Here is a 27,452-nt window from a genome sequence, read left to right as displayed (position 1 = left end):
TAATAATGATAATAAACCTTTTCAAGTTGGCTGGCGCAGGGAATTGCAAGGTGTAGTGGAGCTATTACCATAGCTCAGTGGCACCAGGTGAGCTGGTAAATAGGTAAGCTCCATCCTTCGTCAGTCCTGTGGGCCTGTCAGTGCTGATGTCATGCTTTGGAAATTCAGTGAGTGAGTCGGCTGCTAGTGCCCCGTTAGGTTGACAGGCACTGTTAGCACAGAGAAGCGTTTTCAGATCCTGTAACAATGGCATCCGCGTGTCAGTTCGGTGGCAGAGCTTGCCGGAGCGTTCCAAAAACGGAACGCACATCAGTACCTTTGGACTGGAGGTGAGAGGTGCTAAAATCCCACACAGAAGGCCAAGTAAGCACCACGATGCGCGACGCGGCCGACTGAGGAGCAAGCCCTCTGCAAAATACAGGAGATGGTGCTGAGGCCGCGGAGAGCCGCCCGGAAGCCAAAAGGCAGCTTCCGGGGTTACAGACTTAACACCCACCAAGGGTGTAACCCTCCCACTTCACATATACTTCTTTGGGAAGATTAGTCTCCTATGAAGTGAAGTTTGAGTTAAAGGTGACTGCCCCGTGCTCAGCTCCAACAGGTATTTTTCCTTCTTTTTCTCTCCTTACGGCTGAGAGAATGGCTCTGGGATTAGTTAAAATAGATCCTGGTGGTCAAGCTCTCCAATCAGAGTGGGGCTGAGTCTCCCTCTGGGACCAGAGATTCCCAAGGGGGCGGGGCGTGACTCCTAGGTTACACGCGCCCTCTCGCTAACGGGGCCACGCTTTTGAGTCCCCACCAGACCCTAACTATTGGGCCAGGCATTTACGTATCGGGGGTGGAGATCTGATGGGGGTCTTAATCCCTGGGATGACACAAGATAGGAAATCCTGGACGCCCAGCAGGTATGACGTTAGCTCAGTGCTTGGCACAGAATAGGGCTTCATTAGACATTTGTGTGATGAATGAGTGAACGGCCTTTATAGGGCTCTTTGCCTTTGACTGCTCTATTTTCAGGGCCAGACCAGGGCAAAGATGAAAAGGTCTCTAAAATTCTCAGCAATTCTGGGTTTTCATTTCCTTGGTCTAGGCCAGAGACATGACCTGGATAATAAAAAAAATTCAACATTTCTTACACGTGTCTAAGGCAGGTTCCTCAACTTTGTTGACATACTGTGCTGGATAATTCTTCAGTGTGGGGGCCATCCTGTGCATTGTAGGATGTTTAGCAGCAGGCCTGGCCCATAGATGCCAGTGGCAACCCCCACCCAAGTTGTTAAATCATTTATCTCCAGACATTGCCCGATGCCTCCAGGCAGGGGCTGGATTACCCTCAGGTTAGAAACAATGGTCTGGGGCAGTGATTCTCGAGTGGCATATTAGAATCATGTGGGGAACTTTAAAAAAATACTGGTGCCTGGGTCCCACCTGGAGACACTCTGATGTAACTGGTTCTGAGGAGCGGCCTGGGTATAGGGAGTTCTGTAAGCGCCGCAGGTGGTTCTAATGTTCAGGCAGGTCTGAGAGCCTCTGGTCTAGTGCTTGGCAGTCTCCAAGTTGTGTACGCGTTACCAAGCTTCACAACCCACCTCGGTGGGAGGTGAGGTAGACTGTTAGTGGGGTTTTCTGATCTGAGAAGTGAGAGCCAGAGACGTGTGGTGTTGCCCTGTGAGTGGTGGGGTTGGAGTTCGAACTCTGCTCCTCTGACTCCTACTCCAGCACTCTTTCCAAGGGGCAGAACTGATGTTGAAGGGGTCCTGGATGTAAGTCTTCCATGTCCCAGTGGTTTTCCCTATTCTGGTCTCTCATCTCCTCACTCACCCTCCAGTTTCCCTGAGTTCCTTTATGCAGAAGCACACTAGCAGTCATTTACACTTTAGTGTGAACACGAGGCTGCTTTCTCTCCTCTAGAGGGATTTGCAAGTTATGCCTCATCTCTGAAAAGGAAGGCTTTATGGCAGCCCATAGATGAGGTGGGAATGGTTTTGGGGGTGGTGAAGTGTGTGCTCATGACGCCTCTGAAATCAAATCCAACTGGAAATTGACTTTGATTAAGGTTCACATCATCCTAGCTTTGGCTTGCAATTCTATCCAGTTCCATCTCATTCGCAAATAATTTTTAGAGCATCTCCTATGTGTACACATGGAGCTGGAGATCTCCGTTGGTTGGATCTACTTCACCAGGCTTTAAGTGCCCAGGGTGGAGGGCATCTTCTCCTGCTTCTCTGGCACTCACCACATTTCCACATTTTTTGGCCCTGAATGGGCATGTAACATGGTAGGTACTTAATACACATATAGCCGAATGTGAGGTCACACATCCTGACCCCAAGCCTCTGCCCCTGGGGAAAGACCTTACAGGTGCAATGTCAGGACTAAATCTGCAGGTGTGTGGATGAATTTCTCCCTTGGCCCAGGGGTGGCATCAGGAAAAGATGGCTTCAGAAGCCCCGGAGAAAAAGTGAACACAGGAGGGTTTGGAAGCTTCTTCAAAACAGATGTCTTGGGGAGAAATCACTTTTATTGTGATGGCTTTGTTTTAAGGAAAAGAAAAGAGACAAAACCAAGAAAGAGCCTCTGCTAACAGATGGCTGGGGGCGGCTAGACATTTCGGTCCCATGCTGCACAAAGAAGGGGATACTGGCCCACACGTCCACGCCGCTCGTTCCTCAAGCTCCAGGTCTGCCCAGGCTTCAGTGCACCTTCTTGAATACTTGCTTGCAGACCACACCCTGCACTCTCATCTCCTGAAACAAAAGCAGATGCTTGTCACTGGCCGGAGCAAGGTCACACTTGGGGCTCAGTGCATGCAGGGGCAGGAACTTGGAAAATACTCCGTGTCTGTTATTTTTCCTCAAGAGTTGGTTGGAACTTACCAATTCCTTGGAAAGTCAGTTGAATCAGATCCGTGGAGATGGGGCTCTGCTATGCCCTGTAGGCAGAGCTGGCTGGGAAACAGATGTAGCTCAAAACTGGCCAACAGGATCTTCTGATGCCTCCCCTCCCCTTACTGTGCTCAAGGGGCCAAAAGGCTTTAGGGCCTCAGGCCTGAGCCCAGGAAAGAGTCTGTGCCCAGGCCTGGAAGAAATCAGGCCCAGACACATGACTTGGCCCCAAGGGGACTCAGTAGGTTGTCACAGGCCAAGGCTGGAAATTAGGATGGAGACTCCAGCTTCAACTGCACGTTGGAGTACCGGGGGAGTTTGAAAAATGCCTGGGTCCCAGGCTAGACGAGTTGTATCAGTGTCTCAGTGGATGGAGCACTGGAACTGCTATAAATGAAAGGTACTACTCCCAGGTAGTACTAAAATGCAGCCCAGAAGACCCATGCCCTGCCTACAGGGCAGCCCCTGCGGAGATGCCAGGAGGAATGACAGCACAGTGTCACCACACCTTGCAAGTGTTTTGTTTTGTTTGAAGAAGGCTGGAAATTTGAATATTTATGTGACATCTCCTAATTTTTAAATTGTTGCCTGAAGAAGTCTGAAGCTCACTGATGGCCAAATAAAAGAGGCCCGAGGCCCTCAGTTTGCGACTTCCGGCATTGAGCCACAGAACTACTGAGCAGAAAGAGCCAGTGGAGATCCCATCATCTTCCCTCAATTGCTCTGCAGTTGAGGAAATAGAGGCCCGGGGAGAAGACGGGCTCAAGGTCAGGCACTGCAGCCCAGGCTCTCCACATTAGCCTAAGCTGCCTCTGAAAGTCATGCCCTCCCGCCTCCTTCCAGCACTCACACATCCCAGGGCTCTTACAGACTCTGGTCTTTGCAGAACCCCCATGTGGCAGGATGGCATTTTCCAGATGAGGCTGAGGGAAGGAAGGCACTTACCCAAAGGCACTCAGTGAGTCAGGAGTTGAAGCCAGGTCACCCGGACAAGCTTTTTTCCCTTCTCAGAAGGAAGGTAGTTCGGGAGTTCCAAAGGGGCAGGAGTGATGGGAGGTCTCCTTTCAAAGGACATGTGTTATTTTAGCCCTCCAGGGGCTAAGACCATTACTCTAGATTTGTGTGTGCTTCTCCCAGACAACGGGTGGAGTAGAAGTGGCTTTGACCAGAGTTCCCAGGCTGGAGGCCCACACCTGAACTGAGAAAGGCCTGTCCTCCCCTGACCCAGAGTGTTGAGATCATGTCTTAGAGAAGCTTAAAGAATTCTCCTTGGTTCTAGCCTACCACAACTTGGCATGGTGAACATAGACATTGTTTGGGAGCAAATTTCAGTCTTCCGGTTTCTAGCTGTGTGACTTGGATATAAGCCTCTGTGTCCCCATCTCCAAAATAGGAACCCTAAGAGTACCTGGCCCATGGGGCTGCTGAGAGAACAGAGAGAGACGGAATGCAAAAGAGCTTAGCTCCATGTCTGATGCACCTCTTCACCTCCTGCCTCTGGCTGGACAACTGAGTCAGCCTAGACCTTGAAAACACATCCCTTGGTTTTTAAAGTCACTCAAGCGTCTTCTCCAGATCCTTAGAAGAAAAGCTTCAAAGCAGAACCAAGGCCCAGCCGCAGGGCATTCTTCCAAAGTCCACTGGACCTCAACAGTGACCAGAGTCTCTGGGCCCAGCTCTGCCCCCTACCACCCCACACACCAGCAACCTACCAGGTGCAGCTCGTCACCTTCAATCCACTGGGTCCAGCCACGTCCCTCCTTTTCACCTTTCTGCACACACTCGAGTTTGTCCCCGTCCCAGCTCACCGTGGTCTGCCAAGCGAAAGAACAGGGTGGTCAGTCTTGAGCAAGTAGCCCCTAGGGGCTGGGGCAGGGGCAGCCCCAACCTTGATAACCCAGGGTGCGCTCAAGTCAGTTTCGTTACAGAAAATTTGCAGCCTAACTCTGTCCACCATGTGCTCTTATTACAGTATGCAAATCAGTTTTAAAATTTATAAAAACCTTCCTAGATTTCACCTAAAGGGGAAATTAGGAGAGAAAAGGCCATTAGGGTGGGGAATCTCAGAGCTGAGGCTGAGTAGGGGGCTGGGAAGGGAAGAGGGGCTTCAGAGGCTGGGCCCACAGCAGGTGGGCAGGGAGAGGGCTACCAGCCTGCATCTTGCAGGTGAGGTTGACTTCTCAGAGTGCCCTACCTGTTCCCAGACCTTTCCTTCTTCCCTCCCTCCCTTCCTTCCTTTCATTGTTTCAACCTCTGCAGGGTTAGGGCACCTAAAAGACTCGAGCCCTGTCCTCCAAGAGCTTTCCACCTCATGGAGAATGACCTGAGATGTAAATAACCAGCTGGAGGTACAACAACAACTCTTCCAGGCACTCTCTGTGCTGTCTCCAAATCCTCACGACTGTCCATTTGGAGCATGGATTAGCTTCTCTGTTTTACAGAGCGGGTTAAGGGACCAGCCAAGTTCACCCAGGTGGCCAATGACAGAGTCAGGTCAGAACACAGATCTGTGGGGCTCTGAAGCCCTCCTCCCCACTTAGACTACACTGCTTTCTTAGGTGCCCGGTGTCACCAGAGTTACAGACCAGATGCTGTGGGATCCCAGCAGAGAGTCAGAGAAGGGGAAGCTCTGGGAGGAGGAAGCAACAGGGCTGGACCTTGAAGGAGAGGAGAATGGAGCTGAAGCGGAGGAAAGGAGACACAGGGGGAGAGGGGTTTTCAGTGGATCACCATAAGATGAAGACACAGAGATGCAGCAGCATCAGGCATGCTCTGGAAGCTCCTCAGGTGGGTTCCAGGGAAGCTTGGGAGAACAAGGGGGAAGCTTCCACCGCCCGGCTGGTGCTCACTGCCACCCCGCTCCCCACCCTCGAGCCCTCTCATCCTCCCTGAGCACTCTGTGCCCTGCCCAACTGCTGGGCATGCTGAAGGGAAGCCAGACAGCAGGAGGAGGGAAGCCGCAGGGCTCAGCCTATGTCCATGGGAGACTTCACAGTCTTATTGGAGTGGCAAGGGCTCACTCAGAAATACAGGGCTTAGGAGTTGGGATTCAGAGGTGAGACAGTCCAGAAACTCATGGTCTGGACTGGGACCTATGTGCAGGTACAGAGGGCATGCCCCATCTTCGCAGCTACCCACCTCCCTTTGAACAGCCTTGCCCTATGTGGCAGTTCCACGTTATAAGCCCTGCCTCCCCACTGTAGCAGTTAGGACTCCATTTGCCCCTGTTCACTGTGTGGCTCTAGGCAAGTCCACCCCTTCTCTGGGCCCCCACGATCCCCCCTGTCACAGAAGGGGGCCAGAGGCCATTAACTCAGAGGCCTTAGCTTTACAGAGGTAAGGTTCTAGGGTCCTTGTGTTCCCGGGCATGTTCGGAGGGTCAGGATTCAGGAGAGAAGAAGTATGCAGTGAGTGGGGGCACTCCCTATAGGAGGACAGCGGCGTCCGGCTCCCAAGCCCTAGTCTCCCTCCAGGGCCTGCTGATGACTGGTGCCCTCTGCTGTCGGGATGCAGCCTGCGCTGGAACACAGCCTGCCAGGTGGAGCCCGCTCTGCGCAGGAACCAGCCTGACCTCCGGTCCTGGAGCCCGTTTCCCTGAGGGAGAAGCAGCACAGAAGGACTTGGGGCCAGGACGTTGCTTTCCGGGGTCTAGCGATCGCTCAGGGCACATGTCCAGCCCCAAGACAGAAGGTCCCACTTCCAAGTCAGAAGGTAACGAAGTGGATGTTGGATGAGGTGTGTCGCAGGCAGAGACCACTAATGAGTCAAGCCACGAGACAAGATGCCCATTCTCTGCGTGCCTCGTCCATGCCAGGCCTGCAGAGGGACGTGGGGGCTGAGAGATCAGACATTGCTCGACTTCAAGGAGCTCGTCAGAATACTTGGCTTCCTCATCGACTGAACTCCTCTTTGTTTATCCAGAAGTCTACTCTGCATACTAAGGGCTCCAGACTCGGATCAGAGGCCAGGAGAGGATTGCCAGTTCCCAGTTACAATATACACACTTCTGCCTCTGCCAGATATATTAGAGTCAATAAGCATATTCATGCCCTCTGTGTTGGAAAATGCAAGGAACGCTCAAAGAAGAGCACAGGAATAAGAACACCTGTAACCTTGCTTCCTCAGAGATAATTACTCTACCATTTTGCTGTATTCATGTCCACTCTCTTGTTCTATTAATGCATATATACATTTCTGTTTTTAAAAAATTAGGATCACATCATTTATGGTTCTGTACCCTAGTTTCTTCATTTAACAGAAGCAACTTTCCACTTCAATAAACATTCTGCATAAGCATTATTTTAATTGTTACATAATATTCAGGAAATGGCTACATAATTTGTGGGGCCCAGCACAAAATGAAGATGAGGGGCTCCTTTTAAAAAAAATGATTCGGAATTTTAAGATGGTGACAGCAGAGCATTAAACCAAGTGAGGGGCCCTTCTGTGCATTGTGGCCCATGTGACTACACTGGTCACAGGACCAGGAGGCCAAGCCCACTAGTATTTCATTGTATATGCATACTATTATTTAGCTCATTCTGTATTCTTATTTATTATTCTGTGCTATTATAAATAAGACTGCCTGGTATACACAGTTTTGAATACATCATGTTCTTTTTGTTAGGCAGGAGGGGCAGAGGGTGAAGGAGAGAGAGAGAGAGAGAGAGAGAGACTCCCAAACAGGCTCCACGCCCAGCAGAGCCCCACAAGGTGCTAGATCCCACGACCCTGAGATCATGATCTGAACCGAAATCAAGAGTCGGATGTTTAACTAACTGAGCCACCAGGCACCCCTGAACACATCATGTTCTTAGAATAAATTTACAGAGGAAGAATTGTTGCATTAAAGAGTATGCATATTTTTAAGACTTTTGATAAGTATTGCCAACGGAATCCCCAGAAAGCTCACACCTGTTTACCTTCCAACACCAATGTCAGGGCATGAAGCTTGAAAGTGATGTTCATTAGTGGTAAAGCAGGCTTTGCTCCTGAACTAACACGTTACCCTTTCCAGATCATTTGACATCTTTTAATGGGGACCATTTGGATATAAATAATAAAATACCTTACCAAAAGAAGGATGGATAGCAGAATTTCAGGCATCCTGAGAGATGGAGGGATATAAGGAGTGGGTGGGAGGCTCCTGGGGTATAGAGAACCCTTTCTTGGAGGCCTACCAATCAGGACCCTTTAAGAGAAGGATCCCTAACGCACAAATGCTATGGCAGTTTCCAAAGGCACTTTCTCAACCTCAAGTTCCTATTGACTCTGACCTTGAGTGACTTAGACAGAACAGAGACAAGAATAGTCTCTGAGGCTGAACTCAGTGATGCTAAGTGACTTTCTCAGGGTCGCCCAGCTAACAGGGAAAGAATTTGTGCTGGAACATGAGCCTTGCATGACTCTGTGCCCCATGTTTCCCAGCCTAGGGCAGGGCACCTGGAAATGTCTGCTGAAGACTCTGGGACCTGCAGGTATACTTGGGCATTATGCTGAGACTCTGAGCCGCCCCCCAGGAGAACACCTTTCGATTCAGTCCAACCACTGTTGGGTGTGGATGCTGGGAGCCAGAGATGGGTCCTAAAGGGCAGACAGAGAAGTGCCAGGTGCTTACAGCCCAGTGTGGTTGGCACTGGGATTAGGGGAAGCGTAGTGGCTGCGGTGCCTGGGAGAGCTCCTCATTCTCACAGGAAACATTAACTAGTTTTATTTTCTTTTTTTCTTTTTACTTAAGCAGGAAGGCATTCCAAACACAGTGAGCAAGGACAAGCAAGCTAGTGCTGTAAAAGCTGTCCTGGGCTTAAGGAGAGGGAGGAACAAGGCTGGGGGGTAGATGGGGCCACGGTGTGAGGCTACAAACTGGGACTGTGGCCTGCAGCAGGTTTCCAACACCTGCTAGCGCGGCCTGTCCCCGCACACAGCCCCGTGGCTCTGATCTGCTGGGTGGAACCATCAGGGAGGGCACTCACCCTGTGGACCGGGGAAACTGCCAGGCTGTCCTCCAGGTTAAAGAGGGCTGGAAGGTCAGCCATCATTTCCACTGGGCTCCTGGTACCTGCGCCTTCTCACGGTACTCCCTCCACCTGTATCAGGTTGACCCAGTACTGTCAGCAAAGAGCATGGTCCTTGGAGTCAACAGACCTGGGACCTCCGATCCTAGCTATGAGGAAAGACTCTGGGCAATGGGAGTCACCTCTCTGAGCTTCAGTGCCCTCATCTACGAAAGAGGGATTAATGTTATGTATTGTGGCTGACTGTTCCGTGGGTAGCCCCCAGTGGATCACATATTCACACCCTTGTGAAGTCCCCTCCCACAATGACCCTGGCCTTGGCCATTTGGTCTGCTTTGGCCAATGGAACATGATGCATGCAGCGCCTTTATAAGCACGTGAACCCTGGGGGCTTGGTCTCTCAGAACCCTCCCCTCTGGGAACTGAGTTACTGTGCTTCAAGGAAGGCCAGCCTATTCTACTGGGGAGAAAGGCCAGGGGGAGAAGCCTGGAGGACAAGAGAGAGGTTACTGCACAAGAACTGAGGCACCCCGGCCGAGCCTTAGCTACATGCAGAACTGCCCGATCAACCCACAGAATCATGGGAATGCATGGTTGCCCTTTTCAGTTACTAGGTTTGGGGTGCTTTGCTATATGGCATTAGACAACCAAGAGACCTACTTTCCTAAGTTGTGCTGAGGATGAGAGAAAAAATACATAAAATGCATAGGGCTGGCATGTGAGGCACTAAGTCATGGTAATCAAGACATCCAGAGTTTAGATAGGGAGGGGATTTTCTGGTCCAAGTTGAACCATAACTAAAAGGCTTTTGTTCGAAGTTGGAGGTTTGTGAGGGAGTGATGGATTGGCTATTCATCATGGTTAAATGTTTCAGAAGCTCCTTCCCTTCCAGGAGCCTTGGACCCAGACCCAAGAGGAGACTTTGCAGGGGCTGCCTGCTGAGCTGGGCACCCCGGAGCACTGCAATGTCCACGTCCCTAAAACCTAATTAGTTTTTGTTTCAGCAGAAGATCCATTTGGAGACTTCCCCCTGATAGCAATGATGGCTCCAAAAAGGTGATTTAGTTCTCCCACTTGGCTCGCCTATGTTCACTTTCGGTGGGAATGGATTTTTCTTTTTAAGCTTTGTATCCTGTGGGCGTAAACCAGCCACCCCCCCCCCCAGAGGATCAGATTTGTCCTAAGAACAGAAAAGAGGGGTGGGGAGTCGGGGAGTCAGGGAGGATGACCTAAGAAGAGAAGAGGGGAAATAAGGAAAGAAGTAATGTTGGAAGGAGACCGGGTAAGAAACAACGGTCCCTTGTTTTGTTGTGATAACCCCCGACGACAACCTTCCCCAGCACCTCGGAACTCACCCTGTGACCTCCTTCTGCAGTAAGAGCCAGGCACCTTCGCTGGGCCAGGAGCAGGAACGTCTGAGACAAGGATTCGCTTGCCCTGTGAATGCCATGTCTGAAAGGGTCTTTAAGAGGGCATTCAACCCAGTTTCCCAGGTCAGACTCTCACTGCTGCTTAATCCATTTAACCAGAGCCTAATGGGGGAATTCAAGGTAGGAGAATGTTCCTGATTCTTTCCAAGTGGCATGGGAAGCCATACGCCTGTGGGGACTGGGGTGGACAAGGCACAAACCACGAGGATAGGCAGTGCTGCCCCCACCCACACCATGGGCTCTGGGACTCACCCTGGAAACAAAGCCCAGACAATTCCAAGGACAAGGGGAAGTGTAGCCACCTTCAGTTCCTTTCCTTTTCTTTTTTTTTTTTTTTTTTTTAAGATTTTATTGATCTCTTTGTCTCAGAGAGAGAAAGAGAGAAGAGCACAGGGGGGAGCAGCAGGCAGACGGAGAAGCAGGCTCTCCGCTGAGCAGGGAGCCCGATGTGGGGCCCGATCCCAGGACCCTGGGATCATGACCTGAGCTGAAGGCAGACGCTTAACGACTGAGCCACCCAGGCGCCCCTTCAGTTCCTTTCCTAAGTAATCCTCACCGCAGAGACCTGCAGGTCTGCAAAAGGGCTGGAGTCCAGGGCGGCGGGTTATAAAGTGAAGTCCGTCTAACTTTTCTATTAAAAACAAATAACCTCTAACACTTTGGCCTTGTCAGCAGCTTTCCCAGAAAGACATGCACCTACAGATGAATGAAGACAGCTTTGCCTCACTCTGACAAGGGAAACTGTCACTTCAAAAGCCATTATCCAGCTCCCCTGACCACTTAGAAACCCCAGCTGGTGCTGCTGTGCGGGGACCGGTGACACAGAAAACCAGGCAGCCTTAGGAAGCACGTCCCAGGGGTCCCGAGGCCCCTTGCCCCATGCAGATGACCTGTACTGGGAGTGACAGACCATTCCCACTGCATGGACTCATCTCTTGGCAGTGACCTGGCATGGTCTACAAAGAGTGGGACTCAACGTGCCTCCCAGGGATCTGTGACAGTTGTTAAAGCTCCTACATGCCCCCAAACACCCGTTCCAGTGAGCAGGAGGAGGCTCAATCACGGACCCCTCCCCACTTGCCCACGCAGCTCCAGCAAGCCCTGTGCTTATGGACCCACCCCTGGAGATGGCTGGGGCTGAATCTTACTGTCTCTGTGGTTCCAGAGCCAGGTCAGAAGGGAGGCAGCCATGTGTGCAAAAGCCCGAGCCAGGATTGACCCAGGTCTGACTCCAAAGCCTGTGCTCTTGAAATTTTGGAAGGGGTGGGGGACGGAAAAACCAGACAGTGACTAGACACTTCTTGTACATGATGTGAATTGCTAAAAGATGCAAATTGGCCATTCCTCCTGGAGTTTGATTTTAAAGTGTGCTTCATCCTTTGAGGGTTCCTGGGACAATCAGAAGGTTCTCAGCCTCTGGTGCCTGTGTTAAATGAGTGAGCAGATGAGAAGGTCAGGGAAGGTAACAGAGAACCTGCCAAGTGCCAGGTACTTCTGTTTCACTTGACCTTCAAGCTTGAGAGCTGATAAAAATTAGACTTAGTATTAGACTTCATTAGGCAACCAGCCGAAGTCTCCTAGGGGTTATGGGCTGAGCCATCACTTGGATCCAGTTCTTTCTGGCGGAGAAGTCCACTCGCTGCCCATGAAGCAAGGCTGGGTGAGCGATGTACTCACTCTTCTCCTGACCCACTCCTAGGAGGCTGGCAATTATCTAAAATCAGCACATTTGGGGGCTGTGGGGGAAGCCAATTCTCTCTCAAAGCAGATTAAAACAAAATTAATAAGGCCTTAAAATGTGAACGAGTAATTAGAGACATAAAAGCTGTTAAAAGCAACTACTACCAACTGGTAATGCCCCAACAAGGCCTTTGTGGGCATGAAAGAACGCAATGCTGGTGCCGCGAAGGAGCTAACAACAAATGGTAACAATTCTGAGGACAAACAAAATGCTAAGATGTTAAGACTAATCTTGACATGTCATTTTTTAAATTCCTTAAACATTCTGGAAAGTACCCAGGATCAATTTTAAAACAAGAAGCCCTCAGAGAGCTCAAGGTCCTATGAGGCCAACGTTCTGGATGGGGAGGAGGGAAACAGGGCTGGGGAAGGTCACAGGGCTCATGTGGTACTGTGCTCAGTCAATCCAGGGACCCAGTACTGAGAGTCCCAATCTAGGGACCCGAAGGCTAGGCTGGACCACAGCTGTGCCACGGAGCAGGTCAGCCTGGGGGGATGGCACACAGGGAAACTGGCATCGACACCACTGTTGTTCTGTGTTGGGCTGTGTGGTGGGTACCCAACCCAGCCGGGAGGGTCAGGGAAGGCTTCCTGGTGGAAGTAAGAGCACCACTGTCATTGTCACCATCACCCTCATTCCCCTAACAACATGTGCTGAATACTCACTATGTGCTGGGCAGGGTATTAAACACAGGATGGGGTATCTTTCTGGAGCAGATATACTTCTTTCTGGAGCAGTTATATTTCTCCCATCCTACAGATATGGAGACTGAGGCTTTCAGGTCACCCAGCCATATAGTAGGCAGATGAGATTTGACTCCAGAGTCCATGTTCTCAGCTACTGTGCTCTGCAGCTACCTGATCTCAGAGGATTCTTGAATGAGCAGGATTCTCCAGCATGGTTCTGTGCAAGGAAACATTTGGCAATTGTGGGTTTGATGCCTGCACACTAGCCTTGGGTGCTGGAAAAAGAGGCAGGTGAGGCGAGGACCCTACTCTCAAAAGTGCACAGACTATGAGAGAAGACAAGCACAGAATTCCAGCAGAATGGCAAGTGCTGGGTAGAGGCAGGTGACAGTAGTTGTGGAAGAGGAAAGGCATCGCATCAGTCTCTGAAATAGGGACAGAGGTCTATCAGGGAAGGCTTCCAGAAGGAGGTAATTAATGCCAGAAGTAATGCTGGAATTGACACCAGAAAACCCCATGAGAGTTAGGTTAAGAAGTAGAAATTAGAAAAGAGGAATGAGGGCATCCCGGGCAGAGAGAACAGCCTGGACAGTTGCAGGGAGGCCAGGGGCTGCATGAGGGAGGCTTCTAAATGAGCTTCGCCCAGCTGGACTCTCTCAGCATGACCATCCCCATGGAACCTGACCCTGCACCTCTAACCCCAGAATTTACCGGCAAGATGACTCACCCTCTCCTTTCCTGAACTTTCCATCTTTATGGCCTCAACCAGCCAGACCTGGTGCAATCCAGATGTTTGCTTATCTGGCAGGCAGAGGGGCCTGCTACTTGAGCCAGGGCAAGGATTCAGCTTATTATCAAGTCCACCCTGGGGGTGTGGAGGGGGGGGAGGAGGGGTGTCATGGAGTAAGGGAGGAGCCATCCTGCCAGAGAGTGCTCAGAGGGGCTATGCAGGGCAGAGTCCACCAAGGTTTCATCCCTTTCACAAGAGCTTCTGGTTTCTACTTTTTATCTTTCTTTTTTTTTCTTCTTCTTCTTCTACTTTTTATCTTTCAAGGCAAACAGAAACAAACAGCTCCCACAAGATAAGAGATGCTAGCTCAGTAACTGAGGAGGAGTCGTCAGCAGGTCAGGATCTCTTGACTGAGAGCTCTTTGGGGTCTGGGATCCTTTTATTCACTGCAGGATACCAACCCCCACCTTGGAATCTACAGAGGAGAAAAGGCATATTACCAGTTGTAGAATGAATGAACAAGTGGCAGAAAACATTCTAGGGGCACTCATAATTTTTCAGGCAATGAATACATTTTTTTTTTTTAAGACAAATTATCCCAGGCAATGTAGCTCTTTATTCTTCCATAGATTAGCCTTATAGAAATGGGTTAGCCATGGTGTGCTTCTGAGTCCTGGAGCACCTAGTCATCATGTCCGGGGCCACACAAGCCAGGAAGAGTACAGTCATGGTTTCAACCCACTTCGGCTCAACTCTGAACCCACGGCCTGCCCACTATTCCCACATGAGCATCTTGCTGCCACGGATGCTTTTGCTGCCGAGTAGTGCCTGGCAGGCTGTGGGGCTGGGGCTGGCCCCACCAGGGGACCAGGGTTTGCCTGCCTGAGCTGGGCATTTGGGGGGCCCGATGACAGCCTTGGAGAGATGCAGGCCTGAGCCCCAATCCATCCCTATATCTTTCCAGCAGGGAGACCCTGAGCAGTATACCCCACCTTCTGAGCCTGCATGTCTTCATCTGCGAAGTGGGGCTGGTGAGTCCTGCCACAGAGCAAGAGCCATCAGGATGAAATGACACAAGGGGTTCCAAGGACCCATTTCAGTGTTGGACACAGACAACAGTTCCCTCTGCGGCTGGCCTTGCATTTGAGGTGCTAGACAGGGGGAGCCCACACTTTGCATGTCCAATGCCTAGCACAGAGGGCTCCAATGTGTTTGTCAAATGAGTGTCAAGGCCCAATGAGGCCAACGTTCTGGATGGGGAGGAGGGAAATGGGGCTGGAGAAGGTCACAGGGCTCGTGGAACTGTGCGGTGTTCTCTATGACCGTGGAGAGGCCCATGCCCTCGCAGGCCCGCCTCCGCTCACGTAGCTCTGCTAGCTCTTCTCTGGATGGCCAGGTGTCCTTCACACGCATGTCACCACCTCCAGAGTCTGTCTTCTGGAGGACACAGTTTACAGGAGGAGAGAATTAATAGTACCAGCTCCTACTGATGGACTAGACGATTGTAGGCTTTCCTGCCTCTAATCCTCATCATGAAGTAAGTAGGTATTCCTGACTTTATAATTAATCCCCATTTCACAGGCAAGGAGAGACATGGAGAGGTGAAATAACTTAAGGCCACCCAGTTTGTAAGTGGCATAGATGGGACTCCAAACCGGGTATGACTCAGCCCCACCGCCAGGCCCTGCCTCAGAAGGAGTTGGGCCGTGGACAGCCTCCACTGTGGAGCGGAACGAGATGCAAAGCAGACCCCGCTCCTCTGCCCCTGACAGTTCCATCCCATGACACCACTACTTCACTGGGGTCACTGCCTGTGAGGTTTCAAAAGCCTCACAGAGAAATTCTTCCAGAGCTGTGACTCTTAACAGAACAAGGATGCCGCTCCCCTCTGGCAACAATCTGGAGTCAGACGGCCAGGATCCAGATTCTGGCTCCACCAACTACCTCATCTCAGACCAGTGATCCCTGTTCTGCGTTTCATTCATTCCCTGTACAACACAGGAAGAATTCTGCCATCTTGTTACACAGTTGTGAGGATTAAAAGAATTTGCGCGTGGAAAGTGCCTAGAATTCTTAGCACATGGGAAACACCCAGCAAATATTATTATAAAATGGCAAATGGATCTTGCAGTGATAGGATCTACCATTTATACTGTTTGAGGTCCTGCTATTTTTACTTAACACTCATTTGACAAACACATTGGAGCCCTCTGTGCTAGGCATTGGACATGCAAAGTGTGGGCTCCCTGTCTAGCATCTCGAATGCATGAACAAGGATCACAGGTGCCCTGGGAGCAATGGCTGCAGAGAGGGACAGTGGGAAGGGGGGTCAGGACAAGATTGGTGGAACAGTTGAGCCCGGGCTGGTCTTCACCATGGGTATTTATTCAGCCAGGGGAGGAAGCAGGGGACTTATCCCAAGGAAGTGAGCAGAGAGATGCAAAGGTGAAGGCACCTGCACGTGTTGGGGGCGGGGGGGGACAAGGGTAAGGAGTGAGGTAGGGAATGGAGCTGGAGGGGCAGCACGGCCATGTCCTCAAAAGCCTTAGCCCCCTCTGGCCTTGGCCTGTCAGCACTGGGGAGCCCCTGGGGGTTAGGCTAGGGAGTGATCTGGTCAGTTTCCCTTTCTAGAATGTGAAGGATGGGCTGAAGTATTGAGGATGGTGGATGGGAGATCCATGTGAAGAAATAGTTCATGGAAAATGCTGAGCCTAGTGCATAGGAGTAAACTCAACAGGGGTGTATTATTGTTGTTGTTGTTATTATTGTTACTGGATGAGATATTCAGAGCTGTGGGGATGGGGGAAGGGGGAAGAGGAAAGAGAGGCTAAGAAGCAGAATCTATGGAACTTGTTGACTGGTTGCCCATAAACACTTTTCATTTATCATCACAGTGATCATTTATGTGGCTCCGCAGCGGTCTATGGAATTAAAAAGCCACAGTCACTCTAGCCACCTCTGGTTATGTGACACTTGGCCACACCGGCAGGAGGCAGCCAGCTCTGTCAACCACGCAGGGTCAGGGGTCAGAGAGATGTGAAGTTGAATCCCGGGGCCATGGTTAACCCGCAGTATGACCCTGGGCAGCACCTGAGGGTCCCCGTCTGTAAAATGAGAGTAGCACCTCCTCTCCAGGATTGTTGGGGGATTAAATAATACATGTAAAGTGCTAGGGCAGAGCCTGCCGCCTGGAGGCCCCCGGACGGTGGCCTGCGCTTCTATGTGGGTTCGTGAGGCTTATTACTACACAGCTAGAAACAAATAGTTTCGTACAAATACATGTAGCTTTTTTTCCCTTTCTTTTGAATGGTTCTCCGGGAATATAGTCACAGAAGTGGGATCTCTGAGCCAAAGAGCAAGATGATTTTTCTGACTCGTTGTGCACTGGCAGACGGGATTTCTCCCCCCTCATTTTCTGAGTGCAGAGCCAGTTATGTTGTTAAGGCTGGTCAAGGTGGGTTTTTGCAGCCTGGAGTATCCTCCACCCCTGGTTTATACACCTTCCATGTCCACCTGGTTTATACAGCTCTTCCCAAGAGTCTCCTCTGCTGTCCTTGGACACTCAGGTCAGGAAAGAAAGAAGGGGGCAGGGGGCAAGGAAGGACAGACTCATTAATACCCCTGTATTAAAGACAACTAGCACCCTAAGGTATTTGCTTATTAAAGGAAACACCTATGGGCGCCTGGGTGGCTTAGTCGGTTAAGCGTCTGCCTTCGGCTCAGGTCATGATCCCAGGGTCCCGGGATCGAGCCCCACATCGGTCTCCCTGCTCAGTGGAGAGCCTGCTTCTCCCTCTCCCTCTGCCTGCCGCTCCCCTCTGCCTCTGCTCTCTTTCTCTCTGACAAATAAATAAATAAGATCTTAAAAAACAACAACAACAAAAAGGAAACACCTAGAAAAGTCATGGGATATTTAGCCAAAATGAATGTGCTCTAGTATTGGAATTTCAGGCAGCATGACAGAGCCCTGGGGTTCCTGTTTGGAGGGCGAGGGCTGGTGTGTGTGTGTGTGCACGCATGCGTGCTCTAGCACAACTGAGTCTGTACAACAGAGATAACTACAAAAATGCTCCGCAAGGAGGAAGCTATTGTGCACCAGGCACAGGGCTTGCCGTCAGAGTTCTCAATCAACTCTAAGTCAGATATGAAGAAATACCCAAGCCCATGTGAAAGGTTAGCAATTGGACCTGAGTTGCAGGGGCCGATTACCAGAGAAGACTTCCATGGGGCCCCGAAGATAGCCCTCAGCTTACAGCCTCCAGATGGCTGGAGGGGAGGGCAGAGGGGGTGTCCTGCCCACTCACCTCTTCTGCTTCCAGGCCCTGCGACTGCTTTAACCAACAGAATACGGCAAAATACGGCTATATGACTTCGGAAGCTAGGCGGATCACCACAGTGTCACACCCTTTGGCCTTGTTCTCTTGGCCCCAGCATTCTTGGGACCCAGCTGCCATGATCTGAGGAAGCGCAAGCAGCCAGGAGACAGTGAGCGTGAAGGCCTTAGGGAACAGGGACCCCCCAGCTCCCTGCTGGCAGGACACGCAGCAAGGATCAGCCACCCCCTCTGGGCTCTGCCCAAATTGGAGATTCATGAACAAAATAAACCACTGCTATTGCTTGGAGTGTGGGAGCACTATGTGTTGGAGTGGTTTGTTACACAGCAATAGAAAAAATGAAGTAATTTGCCACCACATGGAATTTTCTTAACAATCCCATCCATGCTGCTACCCCGGCTCATTTTTACAGATGAGGAAACACAGCTAGAAGGTGGACCCAAGATTCAAATCCGGGTTCATCTCAAAGCCAGAGCTCCTAAGTGCTCCGTCATGGCCCATACTTGCCCACATGCTCCCGGTACCTGCTGTGCACGCTGCACACGCCACTGGTGTCATCTCCTTGGAGCCCAGTTGCAGACCACCGTGGGCCACTGCAAGTTTGGCATCCCCAAGAAGACTCCATCTGCAGGGACCGAACCACTTCTCTCGGCTCTCATTCAGCCCCCAGAACCAGACACCTGGAGCCCCAGCACAGGCTTATTATGCTGAATCATGACCAGCACATCACAGGATCCCGGGCACGGGCCAGCCCACATCCTCATTTTTCTTTCTCAGTAGTTATCAAAAGCGTGGTCTTTGAACCAGCAGCAGCAGCATCATATGGGAACTCAATAGAAAAACCCGTTCTTGGGTCCACTCCAGACCTCCGGAATTGAAAACCTAGGGGCGTGGGCAGCTCAAGTTTGAGAACTACGGCTCTAACCATTGACGCAGTTCTTAACCCACAATCTGTGGACTCTGAAGTGCTGAGGATGTTTTTAGATGCAAGAGACGGGAAACCAGTTCAACTAGCTGAAGGCAAAAGAAAGGGAATGCCCTAGCTGGCTCACGGACATGGAAAGTCTTGGAGATGGGCTCCTGGCAGGGCCTCCACCAAACCCCCAGCATCACAGTTTCTCTCTCTCTCTCTCTCTCTCTCTCTCATTTCTGCTTCTCTGCTGGCCTCATCTTCTCTTTCCCCCCCGGCTGGATTTCTCCATGCAGCTGGTGGGGGGGGGGTGGCGGCATGGCACTCTACATCCCGCCCGCTGATGAACTTGAGAGGGACTAGAACCCAGCTCTCTGCCAGGGTCCCTAAATTAAATCCCAGGAAAGGGTGAGATGAGGTCACATGTACAATCATGTGACAGGTCATGGGACATTGTCATCACCCTGGTTTACGGCGCTCATCCCACGAGAGACACCGTACCGTGACTGGCAGCTCCTTCAGACCCCACAAGGTGAGTGGGGGTGTAACTCCCAGCAGAACGGGAGGTGCTTCTTTGGGTGGGGGGGGGCAATGTCGGTCAGAAAAAGAAACAGCAGTAGCTGCCCCAACTGCCACCTGGCCATAAGTGATGACTTTGCCCCCAGTCTAGGGCATCGGAAGGGCTTTTTGGCCCCTTGTTGAGCACAGTACTGTGGCTTCACAAGGCGCTGTCCCCTGCACTATCCCCACGGCCCTCAGAATTTGCCTTGTGAGACAGGCAGAGCAGCAACCATGATGCCCACTTCACAGGTGTGAAGACAGAGGCAGTGTGTCCAATTATTTAAGGTCACTGTCGGTTGGGTAATGGAGGTGGATTCAAACCCAGACTCTAATACCAGCACTCCTCTCCTCACCTCAGGCCTTGTCAGTACTCTATGCTCGCCTCCAGGCGGTGCCGGGCTCACAAGAAACTGAGGTGCTGGTCCTCAGCTGAGCTGGGCGGGACACCTTGTAATAGAGAGCTTTAGAAATAGACCAGTTAGAATCCTTCCTCTGCCACCAGCTGGCTGGGTGACCCAGGGCTAAAAAGGCTCTTCACCTCTCTGAGCCTCAGAGTCTCATCACCAAAATGGGCACAAGGACACTTACAGAACAGCATTTGCTGTGGAGTCCAAAAGAGGAAAAGTGCTAAAATCATCTGGTGCAGACCTGGCGCTCGGTAAGGATTTAGTGCATGTTATTTCCCTTTGTTCCTGCCTAACAAAAAACAAAACCTAACACAACAGTGTGATTCTTGAAAGCTACTTTGTGCATTTTATTTGGGTTGCTTTAATTCTTCTTTTTGTAATCCTCAAAAGCATGCTGCTGACACCGATTTCAAAGGTCAGGGAACTTTAGCGAAGACATGAAAGAGACCCCGTGTTTCCATCTTGGAAAGGAGTTAGGAGGCTTCTAAATCTGAGGGCATTCATAGCTTGGTGGCCCAGGGAGTTAATTCTGCCATCTGTTTTCTTTTAAAATACGAACCAGAAAAAATCCATTAATGAGTCAAGAACAGGATCAGAAAGCTGGCAAGAATTTAAACCAAAGCGTTAACAGCAATTTGGTGGGTTTCATGCATTACCATATATAATTAGATGGATGCATGGGGGGATGGATGGATGGTTGGGTGGAAGGAAGGAAGTCAGGGCAGGAAGGGGAGGAAACACATGGTTAAAGGAGAGAGAATTCAGAAAATCTATAAACACTGATATGGAAAGATCCCCAAGAAGTAGCATTGAGTGAGAAAACAACACACCAAGGAGTGGATTTCTTTCTCTCCCCCCACTTTTTTAAACTGATCAATAGATAGACAGCTTCTATATTCGAGGAAAATTTCCGACAGATCCACAGACACAGTAGCAGAGACAACCTCTGGGGAGCGGGAATGAGGCCAAGTGGGGGAAGGGACCCTTTCCTTTGCAGTCCACTCTCTCCTGGGCTATTTGAATTCTTTTTTTCCTTTTACAATAAAAACAAAGAAAGCAACAGAGGGGTGGAGAGCTAGGAGAGCGGAAGGGAGGCTCTGTGCAAGGGGTCATCCTGAGTTCACAGCTGGATCTGAAGAAGAAGCCACATCAAGGGGAGGAGGCGCCAGGCTCCCACATGAACAAAGGTGCCCCCTCCAGGGCAAGCCTGACGCAGTGTCCACGGTGGGATGACAAACGGCCCTTCTGTTGCCACCGAGCGGAGAGGGGCTCTCGGCTGTGATTGCTGACCAAGGCTGCCTTCTACCACAAATGCGGCTCCTGCTGGGGACAGCCAGCGACAAGGAACCCAATCAGTCCTCATTCCAAGGGATTCCCAGGCCCAGGAGTGGGGCACACTACCTGAAGTTTAGGGGCACCTTCCTCATTCCGGCTCCCCCACCCTGCCAAAGCTCCATGGGCTAGATTTAATACATGATATTGGTTTCAGACCGGGCTGGAGGTTTCCTTCCCGTGGATAAAGACATGCAGGAGGCAGCGCAGAGCAAAGCCACACACGGTCTTTACACATTTCCACCAAAATGACAGCCCCTGCTGCTTGCGGGTCATGTCAAACGGACCGGGAACCGACCGGGAAATGTGAGCTGTGTGATCCTGCCCACACAGATCTGTGTCCTCCAGCCCTCGGCCTGGCAGGAGAACGGAGAGCCACTCCCCGGTGGCTCTGGGCACGAATGGCAATGTCCATGGGAGGCAGATGGCTGGACCCAACCAGCCAGTGGCACATGGCCCTCTGCAGCTGACGTTCTAGTTTTCCCACTGTCTGTGGAGATGCAGGTACACAGAGATGTTTCTTTCCTCCAGAGCAGTGGTTCTAAAGCTTCAGCGGCATCAGAGCCGCGGGGCACGCTCATTGAACCCCAGACCGCTGGCCCCACGGCCAGAGGATCTGATTCAGTAGGCCAGGGCTGTGGCTGGAGAATTTGTGTCTCTCCCTAGTTCTTGTGCCACTGCTGCAGGTCTGCGCTTCGGGAACCGCCGCTCTAAGGAACCCACAAGGCAAACAAAGACATCTGGCCGCTTGACCTCAGGTAACGGGGTGGGGTGAGGCCTGCAGCGAGCTGGAGAACGTCCCATCTAAAGTTACACTGTGACAGTGTCCCGGGAGCCCACACAGCACCCAGGGTGGAAGAAATGGGCACCCAGTGTTTTCAGCAATCTTGACTTGGTTGGTTAGAAGAGCCAGAAATACAGACTTTTCTTTGAAATCTCACAATCTCCGGCAATCATTGGCAACTGGCTCTGAAATTTTTCAAGCATTGTGCAGGCCAAACAAAACACATCTGCAGGCCGCAGTTCTAGAGCACAGATAACGTTCGCACAGAAGGAGGCAGAACCAGAGGTCACTGAGCCGGCAAGCCCCTGGGCGCTTTGGGGAAGGGTGCCAGTCTGACCTGCGCGCCTCCTGGCAAGGGGTCCCTGTAGCCAGTCAGAGCTGCATCTAGGCTCCCTGCTGGGTACTCATCACTCCCATGTTCCCTGGCCACATCTTGCACTCCAGTCTTTGAGGACTGCCCCTCTCTCCCCTCCGAAACCCTCTCCCAACAGGGCCTTTTCTGACCCCTGGGCCTTTGTTCTTATGGTTCCCTCGGCCTGGAATGCTCTATCCCTTTTCCACGTCCGCCCTAATTCTTACTGGTCTTTCAAGGTCCCCTCAGCCGGGCAACTTTGATGACCACTGCTTCCTCACCCCTCCACACCGTGGTCCTCAGCCCACTGGGCTTCCCTCACTGAAGAAAATGGCCTGAGGATGCATCTGTCTCCTCCACAGGCCTGGGTGCTCCGGGAGGCCTTGCTGCCTCTGGGTCCGCAGGGCTGAACCCAGAGCCTGGGGTGGGACAGGTCTGAAATAGCATTTACCGACTGCTCTTCCCCTGGCCTTGGCCTTCCTCTTGTCCCCTTTCAGTTTGCCTGGCTGTTTCCTGTCTATCCTTCAAGCTGCAGTTCAGACTACTTCCTGTGGGAACCTTCCCGGACGTGCCAGACCCAGTAGGGGGTCCTCCTCTGGCTGCCCTGCCCCCATCCACACAGCAAGCACCACGCGGCTGGCCTCCCCGCTGCCCTGAGCTCTATGAGGCCAGGAATCTTGTGCAGGTCACCTCAGTAACACAGGTGCTGCCAAGATAGAGTAAGTACCATGAAATGCCTGTGGGACTGAGAAACGGATGAACAAAACAGATGAACAAATGATCCCAGGTGAGAAACGAGACCCTTGTGAGGAAGCTCAGAATGAAGCCAGCCTGGTGCTGAGAACAGATTGGCCTCCTCCTGGATGCTACTCCTGGCAGGTGGGTGCAGATCATGTGGAGCAGAAGGGGCAGTGGTGAAAGTTACCTCTGGCAACCGCCTTGCCCAGGACCCCCACGGGCCCCACACACCTCAGCCAAGGTGACCTCTTGGCAGGCAGCTCCTCTGCATTTGCAAGCCTCGAGCTGGACAGTTGCTGTAATTGTATTCTCCTACACCCTCCCCTGGCCATGCTCTTCCCTGTAGGCCTCCATCCAGTTGGCAGTCCCAAGAAGAAGGTCTTCTCTGCAATGGGAAGGGCCAAGGGGAGGCCGGAGCAGGGGGGCCATCCATCCCCTCCAACAGCAACAGCAAGGTACGTGAGTGCCGTATACCTGAGAGGGGGCCGCCCTGAGTCCGGAGACAGCAAAGGTGACCATGAAGCCTAGTCCAATCCCATCTGGTTTGCCCAGCTGCTGGGCTCCCCGATCTGGTCACCTGGGTTGTCCTAATGTCCTTCTTCTGGGCTGAGAAAAGAAGGCGGCCATGTGCCCCTTCCTTTGTGTCTGAAACCCTTCCTTCTCCCCCTTTGGTCTTGTGTAGAAATCACCTCCTCCAGATGTCCTTCTGGGATCCCCTCCTCTGGGTACTTCCCTTTGTCACCACTGATCACACTATGTTCTGACAGTTTGTGTGTCTGTCTCCACCACAAAGACTGTGAGCTCCTGGACACCAGGGATTGCAACATTCTCCTCCACGTCCCTGTATGAGCGTGGGAGGAAAGCGGTAGGTCCGGGGCCGTGGAGAACGGCAGGGACTCTGGAGCTGACAGACAAAATGCAAATCCTCCCTCGGCCACTTACTTAACCCCCCCAATGTCTCACAATGAGAAGTCCTGCCTTGGTTTTCTTATCTGTAAAATGCGGTTGAAAACAGTACTGTGAAGAGTGAGTTGAAATAAAATAGTAACATCGGCACTAATAAGCACCAGCTCGTATTACTAGGTGATCAATTCATGTTTCACACATTATCGGATGACGGAGGGAATGCAAGACGGAAGATGATTGGCCAAGTAAGTACAAGCCAGCACATTCCAGAGGTTGCAGTGACCCAAAACAAATAGGGGTGTCTGATGTGCTCTGTGAGCACCCTAAGAGTGAGCTGGGGACAAGGAGTGTCCTCATAGCACAGTTGCATGCAGCAGGCCAGGGAGCAGATCCCGGGCAGTGATCTGAAAGGCAGGGCCCCACCTCACCAAGGCAGACACTGTCTGTTGCTCTCCTTTCCCACTGTGAGCCCCTCTGAGGATTCCAAGGCCTTAGGTCCGTTAAGGGCACAAGCTGACATGTTTCTACAATCATACTGGCTTCTCCAAAGACACTCCCTGCTGGCTACCCCCTCTTCTGCCATCATTCCAAACAGCAGACTCAGACACTGACTCCTGATTCCTGTCAGATGAATCAACAAGGGGGGTGGTGAGGAGTCCAGGCCTGGGGCTCCTTATCCTCACCCACTGGCACCCCTTCAACTCCAGTGGCAGCAAACCTCCACCATCTGGGTTCTGCAAAGGCGACTAACAGAGAGGCACCTGGCTGAGAGCAGGAGGGTGGGCTTCAAAGTCCAAAGGCCTATGGTTCAAATCCCATCTCTTGCAAGCCTCTTCCCCTCTCGGGGCCTTGGTCATTGCATATTATGGGGTCCTGAATCTCTCCCTCACTGGGCTGTGTGTAAAATAACTGGCACGGCTGTAGGACACACAGCAGACCTTGGGTAAATGGCCGGAGTGGGAGGGGAGAAGGCAGCTGCCTGGGGGTGAGCATACACTAGCTCTGGAGCCAAGACTGTGAAAGGGATTCCGGGAGTACCCTGACCTTCCAGTGACCTGAGAATGCTGGTGGAGACTTGGGGCTGACCTTCCAGAGTTTGCTGTGGAAACGCTAATTGGGGTCTCTGGGTCATCAGCTTCCCGCCCTGGGGGGATGGGCTGCTGCCTTCCCTCCTCCTCCTGCAGGAAGGCTTCCTCTAGCCCTAGCTGCAGTGGCACTGACCTGCTGAGTGGGGATTGGCTGCAAAGTTTCAAGGCACCTCGGCGGGCAGTGGAGGGCTGGGCAGGGAAGGGGTTGGCCAGGAGCCAGATCTCAGTCTGGGGATGAGGTGGGGCGGGTCAGAGGCTTCCAGGAGATTGTGCCGTCCCCCGCTTCCTAGAGTGGCTTAATGCTAAGAGCATATAGAAAGTTTTACACTTGAAAAGGGTTCCCTGTGTTTCTTCTTTCCTTCCTCCATTATGCCATGGCGGTACAGCCAGAGGCGAACAGAGTCAACAGACTTGTGGGGAGTTCTAGCCCAGCCCCTCCCTCACAGTGCTATTCTGGGCATGTTACTCATCTCTTTGAGATTGTTTCCTCATCTGTAAAATGGGCATATTCAAACCTCCCTCACAGGTTGTTGTGAGGATTAGGTGAAGTTGAATGTATAAAGCGCCTGGCTCAGTGCCTGAGTTAGAGACTCAACAAACTGCAGCTTTCATAACCATTACTATCCTGTTTAGACAGAGCGGTATGCTTGATGAGTCCGTGCTGTCAACTTTGTGGGCTGGCAGTGTGAAGATCCCTGGTCCCTAAAATACAAGTGCCCTCGCTCCCTTCCCAGATGAAGTAGCCCAGCCTTTGGTCAGGCCCCCTGGGCAGGAGATGCCCTGGTATATGCAAATCCTCACCATGCACTTGCGGTCATCTATGCCCGTCAGATCCTCTTCAAACTCCTTCCCAACCTGGAAGTCCATGATATAGTTCCTGAAAGTGCTCAGCGTGCGGATGATCATATGGTCGCCATCCTGCACGATCTCTTTGTCTGGCTTCAGCAAGTTGGCGATTTTGCGCAAGGCCACATTGACATCTGCAGGGGGTGCCAGGGAAGAGAGGGTCAGAGAGCTGGCAGGAAAATTCAGAGAACCGTCCCCAAGGTAGCAGGGCCCCAGGAGCCAGCTCCTGGGCGGGGAGTGGGGGGAGCTTAGCGCTGTCTTAGCGAGCAGCCAGTTCTGTGCCTTTCTTTTCCTTCCTTCTTTCCTTCTTTTCCTTTCTTTCTTTCTTTTCTTTCTTTCTCTCTCTCTCTCTCTCTCTCTCTCTCTCTCTCTCTCTCTCTCTCTCTCTCTCTCTTTCTTTCTTTCTTTCTTTCTTTCTTTCTTTCTTTCTTTCTTTCTTTCTTCTCTCTTTCTCTCTCTCTCTCTTTCTTTATCTTGCAACAAAGTTTATTGCCCTTACACTGACCCTTTAAAACAAAAACTAGCAAACTAAACCCAGCTTTCCTAATGAAGTTATCCATGTCTAGAGCCAACTATCAGATGTTTACCACTAATTAGCTCTAACAACACCCACCCTCCCAGCTGGCAGCCTGCTGGCCACCCTCGGAGCCCTGGCGGCCGAGGCCCTTTCGCTGCCGGGTGCACGGAGCGGAGGCTGGCCCCGGCGGAGGCAGGCGGGCAGCGGGCGCAGGAGGGCTCTGGGGAACCCACCGCTCTTCCCCGAGCCGCTGGCCGGCGGGGCGCCCCGGGTCGAGCGCCGCGAGCAGCTGCTTACCGAGGGCGCGCAGGTACTCCTCGAAATTCTCGTTGGCCAGCATCTTCCAGTACCCGGTGAAGTCGACCGGCATTTTGGGGGGCTACTGGGGCTGGACCGCCACCGAGCGGGCAGAAGCAACTCTGGGCTCTGCGGGCGCAGCGGTTCCGGACGCGATCCGGGTGGTGGGCGGCCCGGAAATGTGCGCCCTCCGGGGGCAGGGGGCTCTGCCGGACGGCTACAGCTGGATTCCAGGCGCGCACAAAGCCCGCGGGAGGCTCCCTGGCAGCCGTCGCTCCTCCCTCTTCGCGGGGGCGGGGTGGGGACCCGGGTTGTTGGAGGGCCAGGTTTGTCCCTGGCCCTCGGCCACCTTCATTCAGACCTTCAGGTCGCCTCCCAAGGAAGGAGGAGATGGGGGTGGGGGGGTGTTTTATTAGCCCCAACTCTTTGGTTCCTGCGGGATTCCTTCCAACGCCTTGAACTTCTCACATTTAGCAGCCGCTTGAGGGTTAAGAAACAGTTTCGTGGCGTTTGCTGGAGTGATTAGGAAAGAGGCCACTTACTGGCCTTTGTCTGAAGCCCTGCGCCCTTGGCCCAGGCGGGCTGGTGGGCGGCCAGGGTCAGGAAAGCTGGGCAATTGCACTCTGGGCAAGGAGGGTGGGTACTTTCCACATCCCTCCCCCAAATAAAAGCGAGGTTGATGTTGTTTGAAGTATGGCTAAAAAGGCCCTCTGGGTGGTTCAGATGCACAGTGAAGTTTGAGATCCCCTGCTTTATGCAAATGTAAGCAACGATCGATACCCGTTAATTTTTTACCTTTCCCTTTCACCTAATGGCCGCGCAGTCCTCCACAGTGTTCTGCACTTTGTTTTTTTCCCTTAATATATTCTGGAGATCTCTCTATTTCTGTACATT

The 27,452-nt window shown here is 52.0% G+C and overlaps 1 protein-coding gene across 1 annotated transcript; it reads right to left on the bottom strand.

Annotated features, from left to right (window-relative positions):
- Positions 1 to 2,513: 2,513 nt before the first annotated feature.
- RBP1 (retinol binding protein 1) lies at positions 2,514 to 26,646 on the bottom strand. The gene is made up of 4 exons (XM_028099239.2): positions 26,559 to 26,646; positions 25,700 to 25,878; positions 4,598 to 4,699; positions 2,514 to 2,747 (listed from the first exon to the last, which is right to left on the bottom strand). Exons 1-4 carry the CDS (start codon positions 26,629 to 26,631, stop codon positions 2,694 to 2,696), a joined length of 408 nt encoding a protein of 135 aa, XP_027955040.1. The 5' UTR covers positions 26,632 to 26,646; the 3' UTR covers positions 2,514 to 2,693.
- Positions 26,647 to 27,452: the final 806 nt, after the last annotated feature.

Source organism: Eumetopias jubatus, unplaced genomic scaffold, assembly GCF_037043125.1.
Source record: "Eumetopias jubatus isolate StellerSeaLion01/CBP00866 unplaced genomic scaffold, mEumJub1_p1.0 scaffold_1, whole genome shotgun sequence".
Lineage (NCBI taxonomy): Eukaryota > Metazoa > Chordata > Mammalia > Carnivora > Otariidae > Eumetopias > Eumetopias jubatus.
The sequence above is the reverse complement of the archived record's forward strand: the minus strand, read 5'-3'. Positions and strand labels throughout refer to the sequence as shown.